General features: G+C 38.2%; 1 protein-coding gene across 1 annotated transcript in view; it reads right to left on the bottom strand.

Moving 5' to 3' along the window:
• The window catches only part of NEB (nebulin), a 133,564-nt gene extending 112,232 nt beyond the window's left edge, over positions 1-21,332 (bottom strand). Inside the window, exons 1-22 of the mRNA XM_082483611.1 lie at positions 21,244-21,332; positions 19,789-19,854; positions 15,154-15,198; positions 12,087-12,290; positions 11,034-11,141; positions 9,314-9,418; positions 8,841-8,945; positions 8,620-8,724; positions 7,778-7,882; positions 6,435-6,539; positions 6,139-6,246; positions 5,256-5,372; positions 4,481-4,582; positions 4,291-4,398; positions 4,092-4,196; positions 3,330-3,428; positions 2,756-2,860; positions 2,551-2,658; positions 1,569-1,880; positions 1,230-1,436; positions 598-702; positions 109-216 (exon numbers count right to left, since the gene is read on the bottom strand). Of these exons, the coding sequence (XP_082339737.1) occupies positions 109-216; positions 598-702; positions 1,230-1,436; positions 1,569-1,880; positions 2,551-2,658; positions 2,756-2,860; positions 3,330-3,428; positions 4,092-4,196; positions 4,291-4,398; positions 4,481-4,582; positions 5,256-5,372; positions 6,139-6,246; positions 6,435-6,539; positions 7,778-7,882; positions 8,620-8,724; positions 8,841-8,945; positions 9,314-9,418; positions 11,034-11,141; positions 12,087-12,290; positions 15,154-15,198; positions 19,789-19,821 (2,499 nt within the window). The 5' untranslated portion in view covers positions 19,822-19,854; positions 21,244-21,332. The remainder of the gene's footprint in view (positions 1-108; positions 217-597; positions 703-1,229; positions 1,437-1,568; positions 1,881-2,550; positions 2,659-2,755; positions 2,861-3,329; positions 3,429-4,091; positions 4,197-4,290; positions 4,399-4,480; positions 4,583-5,255; positions 5,373-6,138; positions 6,247-6,434; positions 6,540-7,777; positions 7,883-8,619; positions 8,725-8,840; positions 8,946-9,313; positions 9,419-11,033; positions 11,142-12,086; positions 12,291-15,153; positions 15,199-19,788; positions 19,855-21,243) is intronic.
• Positions 21,333-21,710: the final 378 nt, after the last annotated feature.

The following is a 21,710-nucleotide window of genomic DNA, read 5'->3' as shown; positions in this document are numbered from 1 at the left end:
ACTGACTATAGTGAGACTTGTGCAACATATGAGGTCTTCAATATGGCCTGTAATGGACAACTTTTTTACTGAATGCCTAAGAAAAGAATACCTGGAATAGATACTTACATCACTAGCAATGTTTCTTGAAGCCTTGGCTAGAGTAATAGGAATAGCATCAAGTGACACATTGTTCCCTTTAGCTATTAGATCATGGTAGCCTTGTTTATAATATGCCTAAAAAGAAAATCCATATTATTCTAGAGAATTGAGTAATCACATGAACGATATGCAAACCAAAGCTACTTCTAAGCTCCTTCAGGCAATTCTTTAGAAGTAGATGCAACAGGGATCATACACAACTATCAGTCTTCATTTATAAGAATAGATTTATGAGAATAGATTTATCTACTAATTAAATTAATTAAATGATTACATGATTAAATGGTAGCTGGTTGGAAATTCAAATTACATCAAGAACAAAAAATTAGAGTGATACAAGTTGATTATATAGAACTGCATATCAGTGAAAAGAAGCTGCAATATGAGTGTACATCTGTAATGTATTACTCAAAAATTCATTAACAATGTGTAAAACGTTGTAAAGAAGTCACTTACGTCACTGACGTTAGCTGCATTGTATCTAGCTTGGATAAACTGTGGAACATCGGGGGTAAGAGTATATTTATGTTTAACTTCTTCTCCAGAAGATCTGTATAGTTTCTATAAAATATATGACATAGAAATAAGTCCTCTTTCCTTGTATAGCTAGCTCCAGCTCACTATAAATTAACTCAAGGGTTATGTTTGATTTTGCAAATAAATGTACATTGCCACCTATTTCATAGACTGAGGCTGCACTTTTCACACACAACTGTTGATCTTATTGATAGAAGGAACATACCCTAAAAGTTCTATGCAGCCTTTACTCAGTAGAATTAAGCCCTTTACTGGACATAAAAACCCATTTCTGAAAGAGTGCGATAATAAAGGACAGTAGGAGAGTATAACATAAAAAAAACATAAATGGACAGAATCAGCTGATTTGAACTGAAAGAGCCACATGATTCTATACAGATTTGCAGACTTACACCAGGAATTCACTCAGGCTAAATCAGAGCACAAAACAATGACAATACAGAGAAACGCTTTCAGGCTAATAGTACTTTAACAAAATTTAAATACAATGCTCAACTCTTTAGTGGATACATCTCTACTTTACTATAACACCCATTTCTTTCTCTACTTACATCATTGAGTTGAACTGAATTCTGTTTGGCTTGGACCATTACCGGAGAGTCCACAACACTTGTAAATTTAATGGTGTCTGGATGTTGACGATATTTCTTTTCATTCAAGGCATCTCCAGCTTTTTTAGCTTTTTCTACTTCTAGTGAGCCAATGGGGATCCAACCAATGCCCTTCATCCAGTTATTATAATCTGCTTTGTATGCATTCTAATAAAGGAGTGAAAACAATGTTTTGGAAGTTAGGAATTATAAAAAACAATTCAGGGACCTCTCTTGAGTCTTCACAGTTTTTGCTTGAGGAATCTCAAAAAATTTCTGTTCACATGAGGTTTTACTTACATCGCTCTGAATCTCCATCATATTTTTGGTCAGCTCCACACTCATTGCATCTGGTAAATAAGTATAGTGGTGTAGGAGGTTCTTGTAATTAGTGTTGCTAGCAATCTCTTGAGCCTTCTTGGCACCAACAACATTGACCATATCCATTGGAATGTTGTACTTAGTTTTTGTTTTCTCATAATCTTTCTTGTACTCTCGCTCAGACTGCATCTTGGCTACCTTCATATAATGAACAAGTTTGGGATCATCTTGGAGGCTCTGGAAGCCAACGAGTTTACCCTTGGAAAGTTCATAGGCTTTTTTATAGTTAACCTGTTAGAATATAATAGAACATGGAGAAGTTAATCTTAAGTGTAGTAACTTAGCAATAAGGAAATTAAAAGCAAAGGCTACCCTTTGTTTTCTACAAAGAGTATCCCTCACATTTAGGTTAGTGGCCATACATCTCAATAAAACCAGGCATGTCTCTCTTTACAATTCACTGCCACACAAATCAGTTAGCTTTCAAAGTAGTATTATTTCACTTGTACTGATCATAAGAGGGAGAAGAGTATTAAAATACTAAGGGACTTCCGTGAGGCCATCCCCAAGAATCTACCCAAAACCCAGTGAGTCTTTCATCTCATTTATGATCAGGCCTATAATGAAGGACAGAGAGAATTCAGGGGTCCATTGTTCATGGAGCTATCACTACTGACCTACTCCTCATGATTTTCCTTACCCATACTGGCGTGCAAGGTTGCCTATTTATTGACAGAGAATGACATAATCAAACAGGCTTTTCTAAATGTAATTAAGCAAATACATTAATGAAATAATGAAACACCAATAAAAATATAACTGTGTTAAATACTCCCAATAACGTGCTCAAAAAAGGCAATAAAGAAGTTATCCTCCAGATACACTTAATAAACATAATTGCAAAGATTGTTTAAGTAAACTCTTTTTAATTAAACACCTCTTTTAGGAGGAATGTACTTACATCACTGGCAGCCTGCCTAGCAGCCTTGGCAGCTCGAATAGGAATAGCGTCACTTTTTAGATCATATCCCCTCGATTTTAATTCTTCCAATCCCGTTTTGTAATAGTTCTAGAAGAAAAGGCGAATTTTGAATGAGCAGTTTCTAGCTAACAGAAACTTCATATTTTAAGTTGAATCAAGAGCTCTGGATACAAAATCTACTTACATCACTAATATTGTAGGCATTAACTTTAGCCTGTATAAACTGGGGTACATCTGGAGGGAGGTGGTACTTGTGAATAATTTCTTCACCTTTGGATTTATACATTATCTGCAAAGAAAAATAAAGAAAGAAACTTAGCAGTCAAATGTTTATAGATTGTAAATGCTTAGTAATGCTGTGACACAACTTAAAGATCTTATGTTACCCCCCTCACAAAGAAAGAGATTAATTCTTAGTCCTTGCCAAGTGAATGGTATAAACTCCATCGACTTAACTGGGGCAAAGAATATATTAAGAATAATGGACAGAAACAAAATTACAAACATACACACTAAAAGTTGATATGAACAGCCACTTGAAAAACTAAAAAAAGTCTGATTTCCAGGTGATCTTCTATGGGAACATAACTGTGAATACACACAAATGGTTTTGTGCTTGTGTGCGTGTATATGTGCACACGGTCACCAACACATTCATTTCAAGAGTTCTCTTAAAACTGGGTGACAAAGTGAAGGTGGCCACAGTGCAGAAATTGATGATGTCAGAGTGTAGCAACATGTTTTCCAAGTTTACTTACATCACTCAGCTGTTTGCTATTGATCTCTGCTTGCTTCTGTACTGGAGAGTCAGTCACTTGAGTAAACTTGGTTTGATCAGGATGCTTTTTGTAGGTGTGCTGAAGGAAGATAAATATATTTGCAGAAAATGTATATAAGCCAAACTATTTTATAAGACAGCAATGTAGCATTACTTGGGTTAGTTAGCAGTTGCGTCATGCATGCAGATGAGCATTGTCATGCACAATGGTTCTCATGTTACTTTTTAACACAATCAAAGACGAAATACATTTTTAAAGTATTTTTAATGTATTAATGTAAAATATTTTGAATAGGTATATAAATAATTTAATGTCTAGTATATTATACACTATATTGCATATGATATACAAATATATATTTAAAGTATTTTCCTAGTATTGATAAAGTAAATAAAACGAGTATTAATAAAGTAACTAAAGTACTTTTAAAGTATTCATCTAAAATTATGTTGACTTAAGCAGGTAAATGCTTGAGGTTCATTCTTCATTTTGGTGCTATTAATCTAATTTTATGTTTTTACTCGTTAAAAAAGATTGTGCTATATCTGTCTTGATCACTAGATGTCACAAAAGGCTCTAAAATACAGATGAATACGGTTTTTAAAAGTCTCAGATGCTAATAAGGCCAAATTCAAAATCATCGAAGTTAACAGGAATCACTCTGTAAATTCCTACATGCCTCAGAAGCAGATACTCTGTGTGCAGTTGGCTGCTTGATAACCGTTACTGTCCCGTACTTACATCTTTACACTGCTCCAATTTCTTAATAGCTTCGTACTCTTGAGTTATGGTCTGAGGGAAGTAGCATTTTGTCTTTTCCTCCTCATATTCTGCTTTGTAATTTTTCTAGGAATAAAACCAACATTCAGTAAGAGACCACAATTGAGGTTTGTCTGAAATGAAAGTGTGACGGTGAAAACAGAAACATTGCCACACTTACATCACTCTTCATAGCTTCAACTTTCATGCAGTGTGAGTGATGTGGGTCCTCAAAGCTGCCCAAATAGTGTCCTAAAATATTCTTCTGATATGCATCTTTATATTTTACCTGGAAAAATAATGACAAGTTGATAAACAAAACTAATAAAGAGTGTCAGTACTGAACAACATAACATAAATCAAATACATACATCACTAAAATTCTTCAGAACAGTATCAGTCTGGAACTTTGGTGTGTCACAGTAATTCATGCTGGTTCCTTTTGATTGTTCATAGGCTTCTTTGTATAATTTCTGCAAAAGAAAATAATGTCAGATAATGCAGTACATTTCACTGCAAGTCACTCACAACACATTAAAAATGACAAGAGTAAAACTGAAATGATTGCAAAGAAAAGCTTTCCCAGAAGATTGAAAAAGAGATAATACTTTTTTCCCAATGATTTTTTTTTTTTAATTTTTAGTGACTATTAGGTTTGTAAGGGAAGACAAAAAGGTCTGTCTAATGGCTTTTGAACTTCTGACACTGAGAAATATGCAATCTCTTGCCATACAAATGAAAACAGCAAGAAGAGAGAAATCAAGCAAGTCATTACAGTGAGCAACCAGAATACAATATATATGAATTTGTAAAAGTACCACATATTTTCTCATTATTGGCATCAGCTGAAGTTCCTTAAAACAGTAAGGGAAGAACTGTCATCTTGTCATCTATTTTCCACAGGGGTCTAAAGGAACTACAGAATAAGTAACTATCCCCATAACATGCCACAGCTATTGTTACACTCTGCTATGGAGAAATGACTCCTCAGCTATACTGTTCCGGTTGGTGGTATCTCATGACAAATGTTGATTGATAGAACTAAAAATACTAAGAGCTCCAAAGGAGAGGCCTTGTGAAGAAATGACGAGTTTGGTTTATTGTACATGACTGACAATCATCCAGCTGTACTTTGATAATACTTACATCACTCAGCACATTTCCTGCAGCTTTTAATTGCCTCAGCAATGGGTTCTCTGTAGCAGGAAGCACATTATAATCTGCAATAGCTTTGTTCTTTTCATAGTCTGCTCTGTATTTTATCTTTAAAAAAATAAAAATAAAAAGGGTAAGGTTTTAAAAATCAGTCTTACAAGTCAAATGCTCACTAACCTGTATCATCTTGAACTTTTCAGGAAAATTACCCCTGTTTCTTAACTTATGATTCATGATGGCAAAGGACCATGAAAGGCACTCTATCGCAGGAGTGTGTGGATGATGAGATGGGAGGCAGGGTCAGAAGATAAGTGAGAGCTATTTAGTAGATGTCCCCACTGCTAAGATCCTCTCCAAACACTGTAATTTTTCAAATACTAGTTCACATCTCAGAATAGTCACATTCTTACAATTAATTGCACAAGATTGTCTTTGCTGATGCATATACTACTGCAGAAAATGCAGAAGCTGAACAAATTCCATACTTTGAACACAAGATGGGCCAGCACAACATCACTGAGATACACTAGGCAAAGATGAATAAATATGAAAATACTGAGCCAAATTCAGCTAGCTTAAGTTGGTCTTGGTTAACAGTATTGATTTGTTCCAATTAAAAATCAAGCACATAACCAGAACAAACAACGAAGCAAATCCTACTACACTAAAAGAAAGCTCTATTTCATGGGTACTGTTGTGGAAGATCATAAGCATGGCTAGGAGTCATGATAAGCTTCCTAGTGGAATGCACAAAAGAATACAACTTTTGCATGTAAGAAAATATTTTTGACAGGTGACAAAACAGTTTCAGCACAAACTGGCCTGACCGCAGAACTATACTAAAACTATACAGATGGGAGCACATATAACATACCTTACTGACGTTATTTGAAACTCGTTTGTTAGCTTCGTATTCTGGAGTTTCAGTCTGCATAAAGTAGATTTGGTCTTTCATGTTTTCAAAGTCTTCCTGGTATTTTCTCTGTTAGGAGCAACAGATAACAATGTATCAAATGCACTTAAATTATAAATCAGACATCCCCGAAGTAGCTTATTTAAGAAAAGAGAAATACCACAAACAGAGCAGGCAAAATTAATCAGTATTTTCCATGTTATCATAAACAGGGGATAAAGCTGTTCATTTCAAGATTTTCTGAAGAATTCACGTACCATACTTATATTTTCTGCATTCATTTTCGCAATTGCAACATCATAGCATGGAGTTTGACTCCACTTGCCTTTGATCTTGTTTTTATAGTCCTCATGGTAAATAACCTATAACGAAATTAAAAAAAAAATAAATTAATCCCCAAGATACAGCTCAAATTTCACTTGGCAGATTTGGTTTTAAAAGTCTTCTTTTTAAAGTTGCTTCACATTTTACATCTGCCTTATAACGACCTTAGCAGTTATTATCAAAACCAGTTATTATCAACACCTTAAATGTGATATGGCCTAAGGACTTCAGTATTCAGTTATTTCTCTTAGTACCTTCCCTGACCAAAAAAAGACAATAAATAGGTGAAATAAGTCCTTCTAGAAGACAGTTATTAATAAGAAATTCTCTCTACGAGACACCACTAACATATTCCCTTAGTTCTGTTTCACTGGTCACATAATACTACGACATATTATTGGCCTTTGGTTAAGCCAGAATTCATTTTTATTGCTGCTGAAACTTGTTACAAGCAAACCCTTTTAATATATGGATTGCCTGGTACATGTGATTTCTGTAAGACTATATTCAAGCACATGGAAATCAAGTATCAACTGTTTAAACAGACAGTTCCTGTCTGTCTAATAATAAAACATCTTCCCGAGTTTTGCCTCAGTGTTTGAAATGCATTTTCAGCTACAGACTCATTGTTAATTATGCCACAACGTTATGGAATTTAATGTTACTTGTTAATTTGGTGTGTAAATCGGGAAATGGTTATCTAAGCTGCCAGACATTTCCAATGATTGGTATCCATGAACCTAAGAATACTTGGGATATGTATGCGTACAACGGTTTGCCACTGAAATGAACATTTAAAATGTATTCTGCGCAGTTGACGTTGGCAACTTTTCAGCACAATGGGGTTATTCCTTGTAAGCAAGTAACTCGCTCCAAAACCACATATATATTTAAATGTCATTGCTTACATTTAAGAGAACAGCAAAATGGACTTCATTTACTATTTTCTCCTGAAAACACAGAAAGTGTAAAGCAGGAGACAAAAAAAAAAGAGGGAGAATGGGAAGTAATGTGTGTATGGTAGAAGCAGAAATGTTTTGTGAAAACTAAGTTCATGGACAAAAATAAAGTTTTGCCTTTCACCTGAGACTGGGCAGGATTTTCTCTGAGACATTTCAGGAAGACACAAACTGACTTCCACCACTGGAAATCATAGGGGTCTTCATATGAGCTCTTGTCTTTTTTTTTTTTGTTTCCTTTTCTTTAGGTACCTTTTTGCCCCTGTAGCTCCAGAAGTGGCGTTTCTACAGAAAGAAGAGCACTGCATTCTACTCACATCACTCAGCTGCCTTGTCACTTTCTTGGCTTGTTCCACGTCAGGTGGATCTGGCAGAGCAGTATATTTAGATTTTCGTTCATCGTGCCCTTTTTTGTAGACAATCTGAAAACATGAAAGAAGTAAACATTTACAGTAACTACCAATTTAAGCATCGGAACATTTAATTTTAACTCTGCTAAGGCCTCCATTAATGAAAGTAGTTCTGTTCACGGCTACTTCAGCATAAACTCTTTCAGTGTATTCCGGAGGACTGCTGAGAAGCCTCTTGTTAAGAGACAGTGAAAAAGAATCAGTTCCCCGGCAAAGTTTTCAAGTATATTACTCTGTTGCTCCTGATAAACATGGACTAGTGAATTTCTGGACATCCTCAAAAGTCATGGAAATCTTTAAGTGAGACCTGATATCCTCAGCTAAAGAGTTCTGTGTATTTAATTATCAACAAATCACACAGCCTCACAAATTCCTGACTTTTCTTATCAACGTTTTAGAGAGACAGATTTGTAGATCCGCAACAGTGAACTGGGCTTACAGCCAACCCTGAGAGTTTCTCCACACTTTTTGAGAGATACTCGAGGTCTTCTTACTGATTACCTCAGAAGACCTTTAATAAATTAATTATATCATTCATTCATAACCCAGCATCAGATTGCCAACAGATCTACACTGAGTACATACTTTCCTGTTGAAATAGCACTACTATCAGAGCTATCAGTGCACAACTATGCATTTTTATTTTCTGTTCCATTATGAAGTTTGTATATCTAATCAAAGTCCACCATGAAGTCTACCAAGTTACACTGTAACAGTGACCCAACTGCCAATCAGGTGTTGATACTTACATCACTCAGAGCCTTTTGAGCCTGTGCCACCCTTCTGAGCTCTGGACTGTCATTGTATGGATAGAATAATGTTTTGTCTCCTTCCCAGTCTTCAGTATAGAGTTTCTAAAAAAAAAAAAAACCAGAAAAATGCCAGAATATTCATTATGAATTAATCTCTGACTTGGAATGCTTCTTGCACTTCAGCTGCCTAGACCTGGGATTTTTTTTTTTTTTCTTACCTTGCTGAACATTGCTGTGTTTTTTATTGCATTCACAAGCTCTGGAGCATCAGGGGGAAGCAGGTACTTGTCCTTATTCTCCTCCCAGTTCTGTTTATATAATACCTGGGAAGAAAGATCAGCACCTTGGTTACTCTATCACTAGAAAAATATTTATGAATAATAGTTTTTCATAATATTCATAATATTTAAGAATATGTAGTTTATTCATGTATTCATTTATGAATAAACTACCTGCTGTAAAGATTTTTTCAAAGTGAATGTCTCAAACCAGTGACATTTGAAGACATCAACTGGAAACATTTAAGGCTGTATTTATACTTGCCTTATCAACTTCCCTGCTATCTCTCCCTGTGCTTCTAAACTGTCTATAAACATTGCTCTAGTGCCCTGAGCTCGAAACTTTATTCATGTCAGTAACCTCATGAGCCACTAATGTTAACAACCCTTCCAGAAAGTCGGAACTCGCTCACCTTGCTCACTTGCTGTGACACCTTCTTTGCATGTTCTATATCCTTGGCCTTTTCATCAACGTGGCAAATAGTTCTAGCAACTTCACCAGCCATGCGGTATTTAACCTAGATTAATGCACAACAAAACGCATTTATTCTTACAGCAAAAACTGACAGCTTTTTAAAAAAGCAGTATATTGACATTTTGACACTTAATACTGTGAACACCCAAAACCCAATTCAATAAAGCATTTAGGAACTAGTTGTTACTTAGAAACGAAGCCTACAGAAACAAATGGATTTTGTGAATTAACTGAGAAAGAAATGCAGCTTTGAGACACTTTCAAGAGCTGCGAATCCAAGTTAGAGGCAGTGCCCTTCTGTAATCACAGAGTTCTTTCTAAGAGTACTTTCACCCTGTATAATGAGATAGCCAGATCACCATGCTATGCAGTACATCCCATTTTCACAGCCCATGACCATGTAAACACTAGCTGTAGTGCCAAAAACCAATATAGCCACATTACCGTGGCAAACCAGCAGCTTGGGTACAAAATCATTCTAATGTGGTTATACCTCTCCCAGCTTGACAGCAGGCTCAGTCAGCATTAGTGCATGGATTGCTGCATCACATTCCTCAAAACATCCTAAGTCAGGAGTGGAGTGGAATTTAATGCACACTCTTCTCCTGAACACAGGCTAGGTTAGATGACTACCCTCTCAGCTTTAGGGGTTCCCATTCCTAGGGACTCAACTCTCCCTGTCTGCTGTACAAAGAATTAAGAAGCCTTTGTAGGTGGGTTTCAGTTTCCCAAACTGTGAGGTGTATTGCTGAAAGGCAGACAAGTGCTGTTTAGAAGAAAGAGGGGAGGATGAGCTGCTTCCAGAACTACAAGCACTGCATTGGTGGGGCAATTGCACTTGGCTAGCTTTCAAAGGCAGATCCCTAAGAATGGGATTCACACAGAGGGGACAACACATCTTGGAAAATCCCATCGTAAATGACAAGATGTACAGAAGTTCATTTTGCAACAATTGGAGCATCATTTTTTGAGTATCTCTTTAGGAAACTGATGTTCAGTTGCTTTATGAAAACAAAAACATTTAAATACATTTAAAAACAAAATTCTAGGGTTATTTACCCAGTGGACAACTTAACCTCAACAAAAAATCATCAGGCACATCATTCATAATGACTGCAGGACATAGTGTGTGGATGACTGGTGCTGGATGCCACATCCCTGGAGGTGTTCAAGGCCAGGTTGGATGGAACTTTGAGAAACTTGGTCTAGTGGAAGGTGTTCCTGCCCGTTGCAGGGGGATCGGAATGAGATGATCCTTAAGGTCCTTCCCAACCCAAACCACTCTATGTTTCTATGATTTTATGAATCTTCAAATTCAATGATATGGGCCGTGATCATCTCCCGTGCCTGTAACTTCTGATCAGAAATTTTCAAAGCTCTTCACGCACAATGAAGCAGGGCTATAATTCAGCTAGAAAGGAACCATCACATCTCCCTTCCTGAAAGCCCTAAATTCCAACCTACATCATAGAACTCAAATTTGTCATGTGCTCTGAATTCCTCACTCTTGTAATCTGATAGTTTCTGCTAAACGTTAAGATTGCCTTATCACAATATCATAAAAAAATTATCACTTCTTATCTAACGTTTAAAATTCTGACTCAGTTTGCTTCTTTAGCACTCAGCAAATATTTCTTCTTATGACAATTGTTACCTACCTCACTGAGCTGGTCTTGCACTTTCTTGATTCTCCGAATTTCTGGGGTATCAATTGTGGAAGCATATGGCTTTCCTTTTTCTTTTCTAAATTTTTCTTTGTACTTGTTCTGAAAGAAAATAATGACAAATATGATTAAGATATATCCTAAAGCTCTGGCAGAAATGTATGTAGCAATTATTGATTTAGTTATCTGGTTAGCATAGGAATTTTGGGCAGATTATTGAATAATACAAACTAGCATTACTCAATTACATTTGCAGAGTTATGCTTATTTTAACCAACTGACTTCCATCTGACACAACAGAAAAAATCCATTTCTACCTTTAGCCTGTTTTAGATCACCTCGAATTGATTATATTCTCATTAGGATCTTGATATTGATACATTTAGTTATTTGTTTCAGTGACCAAAGATAAAGAAAATATGGGGGGAGAGGGTAGCAGTCCTAGACCTATGATCTCACATAACCCTTAAACAGTGACTGTTGGTAGGTAATATACATTAAAATTTAGGAAAAGGGATGTGATACCATCTGCATCTGTGCAGAGCAGTTTTCCATTTCTCACAACATTGTACAGTATTGGTCTACTGGACTTTGATATCCCATACCAGGAATTTGGGAATTTAGGTTGGTGCTTGTTCCTATATACTGTGCACAGGATTTTTCTTGGATATATAGAGAGGTATAGAGAAATCTACTATTATAAAAAATGCTGAAGTTTGCTATTCAATAGATACTAGTCCCTGATACCTTTCTTCACTCAGATATCCAAGCCAGTGCAGGAGTCCTATTAACTGACATCTCTGATACTCTTCAGCCATCTGCCTCAAGCTGCTTTTTGTGCCTAATGATTACCTACTACACTTAAGCAGGAAATGGGCAAGAGAGGGGGTAATTCAAAGAAGGAAACTTCCTACTTCAGGCAAATAATAATATATCATGAAATGAAGTACAGGAGACAAAATAGTAGCACGAAGGTTTGCAAGAATACCTATTAAATATTTTTAAAGTTGTTGTTCCTCAAGAAATAAGAGATATGTGACAAATTACCTCACTGAATAGGTCCTTCATTTTATTACTGTGTTGCAAATATGGTGTCAAAAACTTAGACGAGTCCACTTTTGTCCGTATTGTCTTCTTTCTGACTGGAGCTGCTGCACCCCCATCAGAAGATTTTTCACGTTCAATAGTATGGGTGGTAGTTTTAGAACCTGTGAGGTCTGTGCTAACAGTCTCAGTGATCTCAGTGATCACCTGGGAACAAAGAAAAGAATAATTATTTGCTTTACAACTATAAATCATCGTTTTACAGTAAGCGTTTTTCACCTCTCCTATGTAGTAAAACGGTGCCCAGTTCTTATGCAGGAACCCCATGCTATACAGAAAATCAGTGATGCTTTTCATACTGGGATTACTATACCCAACCCAACCTAAAAAATTGCTATTACTATAGTAATAGTATATATAATATACTGGGATTACTATACCCAACCCAACCTAAAAAATCTACAAGGTTTCTGACTGGGTGATTTCTCTATCAAACTCATGTAATTGTTCTCCAGAGGAGCTGGAAGAGTGGGACTCCTGTTGCCTCTGTTCTATATGCATAACTTCCACTCAGATCAGGGGAGTTCTCAGGTGGGATCCCCAGCTACTAAAACCAAAGTGTAGAAATGTTCTCAGTGCTGAAATTGTGTTGAAGACACATCACACAGCTAGGGCTCCTAATGATGCTGCTGAAAGTTGTGAAAGCTAGTCAAAGGTGCATACCGTCATTTAAAAAGATTATCTTCTTCTTGCAAAAGGAAAGGAACAGACACAGCAGACAGGCAAGACCAAGTCTTTGGGATCTTGTAGTAAGTACACAATGTACCAGCTGACTGAACAAATACCAAGAATCCACCTTTTCTACTAAACTACATTTTCTCACAATCATGGCAGAGACGTAGCTGAGATAAATAAACAGTTGATCGGGCAACCATTGGAAATAAGCCCTTAATTAATTTAAATGGTTTACATACTTGTTTATCAACATATTCATGCAATAATGTTAACGTTAATATTCCAATTAAAAGCATTTTAAAAATACAACTTTAAAATATGCTCCAAATTCACCCAAATAAGTGTCGTTTTATTTCATATCAATTAGCTTTAAAAGAAAAGCACCTCTAAAAGGGAATGCATGAAGCTCAGATTTCTGATGGCTATTGGCATTAGTATGAGACAGACCAGAAAATACACCAAGCTTTAAACGTTAAATTGAGAAGTATACAAGACTTAAACTACAAAAGTTTTGTTTCTATGTGAACATTAATTGCATTCCAGTAATGCTGTCTCAAGATGTTATCAGTTACTTCAGCACCACCACAAGTTTCTCTCTTACAACTCTTTTCAAATATACAAGTGTTCACATAAGTTTTGGCACTGAAAGCACTGGAGAGTTTGAAACCTGTCTAGGCGAACACTGTGAACAGCACTACCTGCTGTTAGCTTTATAACAAAATAGTTGTTTATAAAAAGTCGTAATATATTTCTAAAACTTGGAGAGGCTTGATCCTGAAAATACAGCATTTTGTGCAAAAAACCCCTTTTATATTGATATCATAACTCAAAGGACCACATGACACTAATGCATTAAACTACATTTACAGATGACGGGAAAAGGTCTAACCACATTAGCTAGAAAGACATTCGTACTCATACGTAATTCTTCATTCCACAATATTGTTTTCAAAAACTGATGCAAATCAGACACAGAAATAAATCAATCATGCTATAGCTCCATTTAAATCCAGCCTGGCTACAGATTTTAGAACCCCTGATGAACACAGTGGATAAATTAATCTTAAAAATAGTAAGATGGCAGTCTTCTTTCAAAAGTGTTGTCCTAGATTACTTGCTCAAACAGTATTAATCAAATCATATTTTATTAAATTAAAAATATAGGAAGACTTGGCGTACAAGTATCTAAAGGGTGGGTTGAAGGAGGATGGAGCCAGGCTCTTTTCAATGGTTCCAAGTGACAGGACGAGGAGCAATGGGCACAAGTTAGTACACAGGAAGTTCCATTCAAATACACGGAAACACTTCTTTACGGTTCGGGTGACAGAGCACTGGCACAGGCTGCCCAGGGAGGTTGTGGAGTCCCCTTCCCTGGAGATTTTCAAGACCCGCCTGGATGCAGTCCTTAGTAATGTGCTCTGGGCAATCCTGCTTTGGCAGGGGAGTTGGACTAGATGATCTCTAGAGGTCCCTTCCAACTCTGAAAATTCTGTGATTCTGTGATTCTGTGACTTTGGGAACAGATTCTTTGTTTGGAAGGAAACACACTCACAAAGTGAAACATTTGTTTCACCATTTTTGTTTCCACATAAGCCTATGCCATAAAGAATATTACATGGTAAGATAGCAGAGAGTTGGGTTATATCTATATATGTATCAAATTATGGTGACTCAAATATTTGTTACCAGCAACACGAAAGAAACCTGCAAACCACCGCCTTTCGGTGAAAGTACACAAGGTGAAGGGAACACAACTGATACATGTAAACTGGTTTCAGGCAGATTTTTTTTATCCTCCTCTTCATAAAAAAGGTTAAGTATAATGCATGTATGTGCCTGTTGTTCATATGTACAGATCTAGTCACATTTAAATCCTCAATAATTCTGTTCATCTTTACTACTAATGACCAGATTCTGTCAATATGTTACCCAAGTAATCTTCTGTCTGTTTTGCTTGTTATTAACATAACCTGTTGTTTCATTTCGTCACCTCATGTGCAAACAGCTGCTGGGCAGGAGCAAAGGGAAGATTATCAGAAAGCCACAGGTCAGAAAAGGAATTAGCACAATCCTTTTCTGATGGACACATCCACAACTCCTTCTAATGGAAACCAAAGAGTGGCAGACAGGATACTCGGAACAAGCTAGGAGTCCTCTAGATCATCACACAACAGGGTCTTGCAGAGGAAATAAAGTATTAAGAAGCAACTGTTCACTGATATTTGTGTGTTTAATATGAAAAATTAGTCCTCGAAATATAAAAGGCCACTAATTTAGCATAATGAATTAATTACACGCATATATACTCCACATGCAACTTCACAGGGACCTTTACCTCGTGTGGTTCACCCTCCTCAATAACTGTCTCTTCAATGTAGTACTATTAAAGAGAAAAAAACATCGTTGTTAGGCCAGATCATACAGAATAGCAATTGTAGCCTCTGTTAAGGGGCTTTAAAAACACACTTCTGGAGAAATAGGACTGCAGTTCATAGGTACCTGTGTAGTCACACTTGCATCCTTGGTAATTCTGAACTTTTTTTTTTCATTAATGATTGGATTTTTTTCCATACATTCCTCAATTATCCTCCCAAGTAATTAATGAAGGATCATTATCTAATTGTACCCACAAGAGGGAAGACAAAAACACTAAAAGAAAGAATCAGTATTCAAAAAAAATGGATTTTCCAAGTGTCTGGTAATATGCTGAGGGAACTGTGGTAGGTTTCTCTCCCTAAGGCTGCCCTCAGAGTTGTTCCTACCTACAGATCCTTGAAGGACACCAATAATTACTGGTTGCCAGCTAGACTTTGTACTACTGATCACAATTCTGAGCTCAGCAGCTCAGTCAATTTTCCATCCACTTTAGTGTCCACTTATCTATCCCATATCTCACAAATTTGATGATAAGAAGACTATGGGAGACTCTTTCAGACATCTTCCTAAACCAGTCAAGTTATGCAACATTCACTGTTCTCCCCCTGCCCATTGCAGCAGTGAACTCATTATAAAAAGCAATGATTTTGGTCAGCCCTGATTTGCCCTTGATAGATCAATTTTCACCGGTCCCCATGACCTTCATATCTTTCATGTATTTAGAAATAGCTTCTAAAATTATTTTCTCCATAGCCTTCCCAAAGACTGAAGTGAGGCTGACCAGCCTGTAGTTCTCCAGATCTTCTTTCTTGGCTCTTCTGAAGATGGGTATGACATCTGTCTTTTTCCAGTCACCAACAACATCCTGAGCTTTCAAAGATGATAGCAGCCTTGCAATGCCATCAGTCCGTTCCCTTAGCACCCCTGGATCCATCCCCCCTGGTCCCACTGAACTATGTACATCCCAGTGGGTTAAGTCATGCCTAACTGTGCCTTCCTCTGCTGTGGCTACTACTTCACATGTCTCTGCTAGGAAGCTCAGAGATGTGGATGACCATAGGACAAGCTTTATCAAACCTCAGGCAAAAAAGACTTCAAGTGCCTCAGCATTTTGCCTGTTCCTTGTCTCTAGCTTCCCTGCCCACTGAACTATGGTCTCACACTCTCTTAGCTTTCCTTTTGCTGCTGATGGCACTTGCAGAAATCTTTCTTGCTATTCTTCACTTCCCTTGCCAGCTTCAACTCCAGCTGAACTTTGCCCATGCATGTAGGAATGGAGTTTATAATGTCTTACGCCTTTACGTTCCTCTCAAGAGGCCTGATCCTGCTTCCACCTTCAGTACACTTCTTTTTTGTGTGTTTGAGCTCAGTCAGGAGCTCCCTGTTCATCCATACCAGAATTCTGCTGTGTTTGACTTCTGTACATTGGACTGAACCATTCTTGTGCTCTGAGAAAATTGTATTTGAGGATCACCCAGCTCTCCTGGGCCCCTGGGCCCTCCAGGGCTCTTTCCCATGGGATCTGCCCAAGCACGTCCCCGAACAGGCCCACATCTGCTCTTCTGTCGTCTGCGATTGTAACTCTGTTTATCTTGCTCACTCCTCTCTGAATCTTCACAGTCTCGTGGTCACTGCAGCCGTGGCTGTCCTTGACATTTGCATCATCCACCAGTTCTTTCTTGTTTGTGAGTAGCATGTTCAGTAGAGCATCTCTCCTAGTTAGTTCATCAATCAACTACATCAAGAAATTTACCTTCAATATTTTCCAGAAAACTCCGAGCTTGTTTGTGCCCAGCCACAGGCCTTTCCAGCAGACACTGGGGTGGTTAAAGCTATCCATAAGCACAAAGGCTTTGCCTGTGAGGCTTCCTCTGGCTGCCTAAAGAAGTTCCTGGGATGCTACATCTACTCTGAAGTTGCAGATCTGCAGATGGAGCATGGACCTTCCTCCTGCTGCAGGAAACTATGAGCTTCCTGCCTTCTCCATCCTGACGGTCATCCTCCATCACCCATTTAACCAGGGTCTCCAGCTCGCACACCTTCCTCGCCACACATGGCTCTGCCTCTTGCTTTTCATGAAGGTGCTGTCAACCTCTTCTTCACCTTCATGATGTCTGATCACCTCTTCCTTCAGCAACCTCTGGTGCAACTGAGCAACCTGACCAGAACACATCTCCCAGCTGGAGAGGCAACAAGGGCTTCGCTCCCTGGCTGGCAGCTTGCCTTCCCCTACAGCCGCCAGGAGCTGAAGGCTCCAGAGTCAGCTCTGACCAGAGCCACTGTACAAACGCAGAGCCCTCTGCCGCCCTGCTCGCCACTTGCCGGGAAGAATGTCAGAAAGGTCACCCTAGTTCCTGAAGCACCCGAGGAAGAATTTAAAAAGAAAAAAAAAAAAAAAAAAAAAAGAAGAGCACTGAGGAGAAGAGGTGGGTGCAGACTGCCACCCCCTGAGGCACACGCAGCAAATGGCGGCCGCACGATGGCGCCAGCCCGCCCGCCCTCCCGCCCGCCGCAGCGCCGCGCTGCCCCGCGGCAGATGGCGGCCGCGCTGAGGGGAGCGGGTCGCGCCGAGGCTTCACCACCCCGGGCCTTCACCCTCCATCTCCCATAGCTGCTTACTGAAGGAAAAAAAAAAAAAACCACATTTAAAGGTGTTGCTCCATCCTCTGTAGCAACTCAAAAAGGTGCTTAACTTGCCACTGACTTCCACAAAGGAGAAAATGTAAAATGCGGGTTTTAGCTTTGAAAATCTCCTCAGCGATGATTTGCTCAGGGTCACATGCCAAAACTGTGGGAGCAGCAAGTCCTTTGAATCAAGCCCTAAAAAAAATCTGATTAAAATTTAAGCCCGTTTCCCAGAGCTGTCCCTCAAAGTTGGGTTCACCTAACAAGCCCATACTTTTCAAGCTGTCTCATATTGGGGTGTATTGAGGCAATTTCTGCTCACTAGTCCCATGCCGTGTCTGACCACCTTCCACAAAGCCCCAAATACCTCAGCAGCAAAGGTTTGTGTGTTTCACTGTGGTTTTTGCACATCACAAATGACTGCAATGTCCAGTACAGGGTAGTAACTCCAGAGGAAGAAAAAATAGTATCTTAAAATACTCAACATTTTCCCAGCCAGTTATTATTCAGCAATAATTTTCTACTCTTTCAGAAGGTGAATTTCTGATAAAATTCTTACAGGTGTAAAATCAGTTATTCATATAGAAGTGGAATTCTAGTTAAGAAAACTCTGGAAAGGCTTGCGGCTGCCTTAAAATTGTACCAGATGCTATTGTTCCTGTTTTCTTAAACTTCTCACTATGAACTTCCCTCACTTGAGGGAAGCTGCTGAAGCGGCATCGTCTCGGTCTGTCCTAGGGATGCGGTTACAGGAAAGTGGTCATTGAAAATTAAAAACAAAGAATGAAACAGCTGTGTAGACAAAAAGCCCAATGTACCATAATTCCAGCAGCAACAAATAAACATTGTCAGCAAATAAATATATGCTTTTTACAGAGAGCACACAATGCTCAGGAAACATAAAGGCAATTACAAGTAACATGGTAATAGGAAACTTAATGAAGTACTGGTGTCTATGTAACTAGGTGGTACAAGGTCTTTAAAATGGACTTTATGAGTGGTAACACTTATTTTCCAAAACAAGTTTAACTAATTCAATTGGCAAACCATTTCACTTTACTTCATTCACTGTTTGAAATGTATAAAGTCGGCAGTCAGGGCTCAATGCTGTCACACTGCCTGAAATCAACAGGCCATTGAATATAGTGTGGAGATAATGCATTGTGGGATGTCTACACTTGTACTTGTTCTTATTTTCCACAAACAAACACTGAGCAAATTGTTATAATCACTTGTGTACTTCATAACACATAATTTAATTTCAGAATAGTAACAACACAACAGGTAAGACCACACTGTTTGTTAACTTCGTATACTCTTTCAATAGCAAAGTCATTATTCCAATGGCACTTGCTTATAATAGTAGTAGGTTCCCCAGTTCCTGGGGATTCTTTTAATCAAATTGCTGAGCCTAAATAATTAGGCATATAGCTGTGAGTTTAAATTACCTATCAGCAAATTAATCCCTGATGCAACTCCACGGACATCTACAGGTTTAAATCTAGCTCCATCTCTGCAGCTTCTAAGGCCAAATTCGTGAACAGTACCTTGGTGGCACAGAACTGCTGCATTTCTGCATTGCAGTGGGCACAGAGGCGAGGCTAGAAAGTGGCTTCCAAAGTCATCCTCTCTGGCATGGGTTGGATGACAGAGGGCAAGCCAGGAGGGAAAAGAGATGGCCCACTGTATCTATAATTACTTAGAAGAGTAACCACAAAACCTCGCGATGGGGGTGTGGGGTGGTTACAATCCTTATTTAAACAGAGAAAGCATGACAGGGACCAGAAAGATTTTGCTCCACTGTTGTTTTTTACTGATCAAACCATTTAACAGGTATCTGTCCATACCCTAATCTTCAGAGGGCAAACAGCAAGTAACTATGTTCACGAGCAACATCTCATTAAAGTGATTAATGTATTCATTCACAAAGCAGGAAACAAATGTTTCTACTCTCAGATTTTCTTCTTACCTCCACAACTTCCTCATATTCTTCTTCCTCCATTTTGAGGGTATTCTTCTGTCTCTCCCCCACTCACTGGTGACGCAGCAGATGAAAGAGTGAATATACAGTATTAGCCCAAGACTGAAAGCACTATGAAAAGCTACTGGTCAAGTTCATAAAGAGCCTGGGTCACAGTTAGTAACTAGTCAGATTAGTACGATGTTGTTGGCTAATTAGTGAAAGAACTTGAACAACAGAGAGAACTAAAGTTGGGATCTGGCATTACTTTGTTTCTGACTATTATGGGAAAGAATTGCATTGAGTTTCAAACATACTGATGTAGGTTACAGTTTTGGAGAAATACGTTATTCTAATAGTTGTAACACAAATACTGGAATTCAATGAATATTAAAAAAAAACAACAGAGAAAGAGATTTCTTGAAGTATGACTTGATTTTTTTCATTACAACAAAATGATTTGAAGAATTTTTCTTTTTTCTGTGACTATATTCTATACAATTCCATCATATTATTCAAGCTCCTGTTTGAATGGGATCTTTATCTGTATATTCTACCATATTCATTCACAAGTAAAAGTATAATATAGAAAACGATTGTAAATATTCTTTTTAAGTGACCCTAGGTTAATGAGGCAATTTCTGTCTTCCCAGCATTAGCCTATATAGATACTCTGGTTTTTGGGGGGTTTTGGCTGGGTTGGGTTTTTTTTTAGCTCTTGTGGCTTTTTTCTCTCTATCTCTTCAGACCTGGAAAATATAAAAATCCATACAGTTGGCTGAATTACAAAGTACAGATTACTGTCAAAACCTTTAAACGAATTAATTAACACAATGATTTTGCTATGAGGCAAAGCTACAATTTTCCACCAGAGACTACAGCCCTGTTTCTAATGTTGGTAGGGGATGAGGCTTTGGAACAGCTGTTCCTGAGTCCAAAGATATTTGCCGTGTAAGCTAATACTACCAAATGACAGGGTGGTTTTGTTTAGCTGGCTAAATTGCAATTCCTTCTGAGGCAAGTGAAGTCTAGTAATGCAGGTTAAATATAGGGACATAGAATACTGTCCCTTTTTAGTTCCAATGTGTTGAGAAAAATTACCAAAAAGAATCAGTTTGTTAAGCCAGAATGCTAACTATTAAAATAAATTAAGAATAACTCAATTTATAAGCAGCATGGTATGTGAAAACGTAGACCAAACTTTATGAATAAACCCGAGAAGTAGGGATTGCACATAAGGACACAATCTATACAAACTGTCACTAGCATAACCTTCAGTTACACTTCCAAAACACAGTTCCAGGTCCTTTCCTCTTACTGCAATTTGCAACTAGTCCTCCAGACAGAAAATCTGACTTCCATGGTCAATGCATGACAACTACTCCCAAAAAACTACAGAATTAGGAAAGTGCTCAAGATCTTATTGTAAGGAAAAGAAGTCAAATGTGATTAAAATGTTCTTACCAGCAACATGTAGTAAATATCCTTAGGAGCAAAGCCTCTCCAGTCTTCCCTCCAGAGCAGCACTGGGTGAGAGCGAGCCTGGTGCATCGGCTCCTAATTACGCATGTGGCTAGCACAGCCAATCTGGCTCCAGCCCGCTCAAGTTTCAGCCCTAAATATACTTGGTGACCCCGGGAGGAGGCCACCTGTTCTCAGGAACATGAAGGAAAAGGGAGCTAGGCACTTCTGCGCTCCCGAGGAAACCCAAAACACACCAGAGCTTGACTGAACTTCACCAGGTCTCTGCGGAAATGGATCCCTAGGCAAATCCAAGGCAGCACTCAAATGGAAAAACACATGCACATTTTCTTCTTTCAGAGTTGATGATGATGATGATGATAATAATAATAATTATGATGTATTTGAATTGGCAGAGACGATTTCTATAATTCTATGATTCTATGATTTCATTCCTATATTGTACCTGA

The sequence above is a fragment of the Vanellus vanellus genome (genome assembly GCF_965231255.1).
Source record: "Vanellus vanellus genome assembly, chromosome: 5".
Taxonomy (NCBI): domain Eukaryota; kingdom Metazoa; phylum Chordata; class Aves; order Charadriiformes; family Charadriidae; genus Vanellus; species Vanellus vanellus.
Note: the sequence above shows the minus strand (reverse complement) of the source record. Positions and strands in the feature narration are given on the sequence as shown.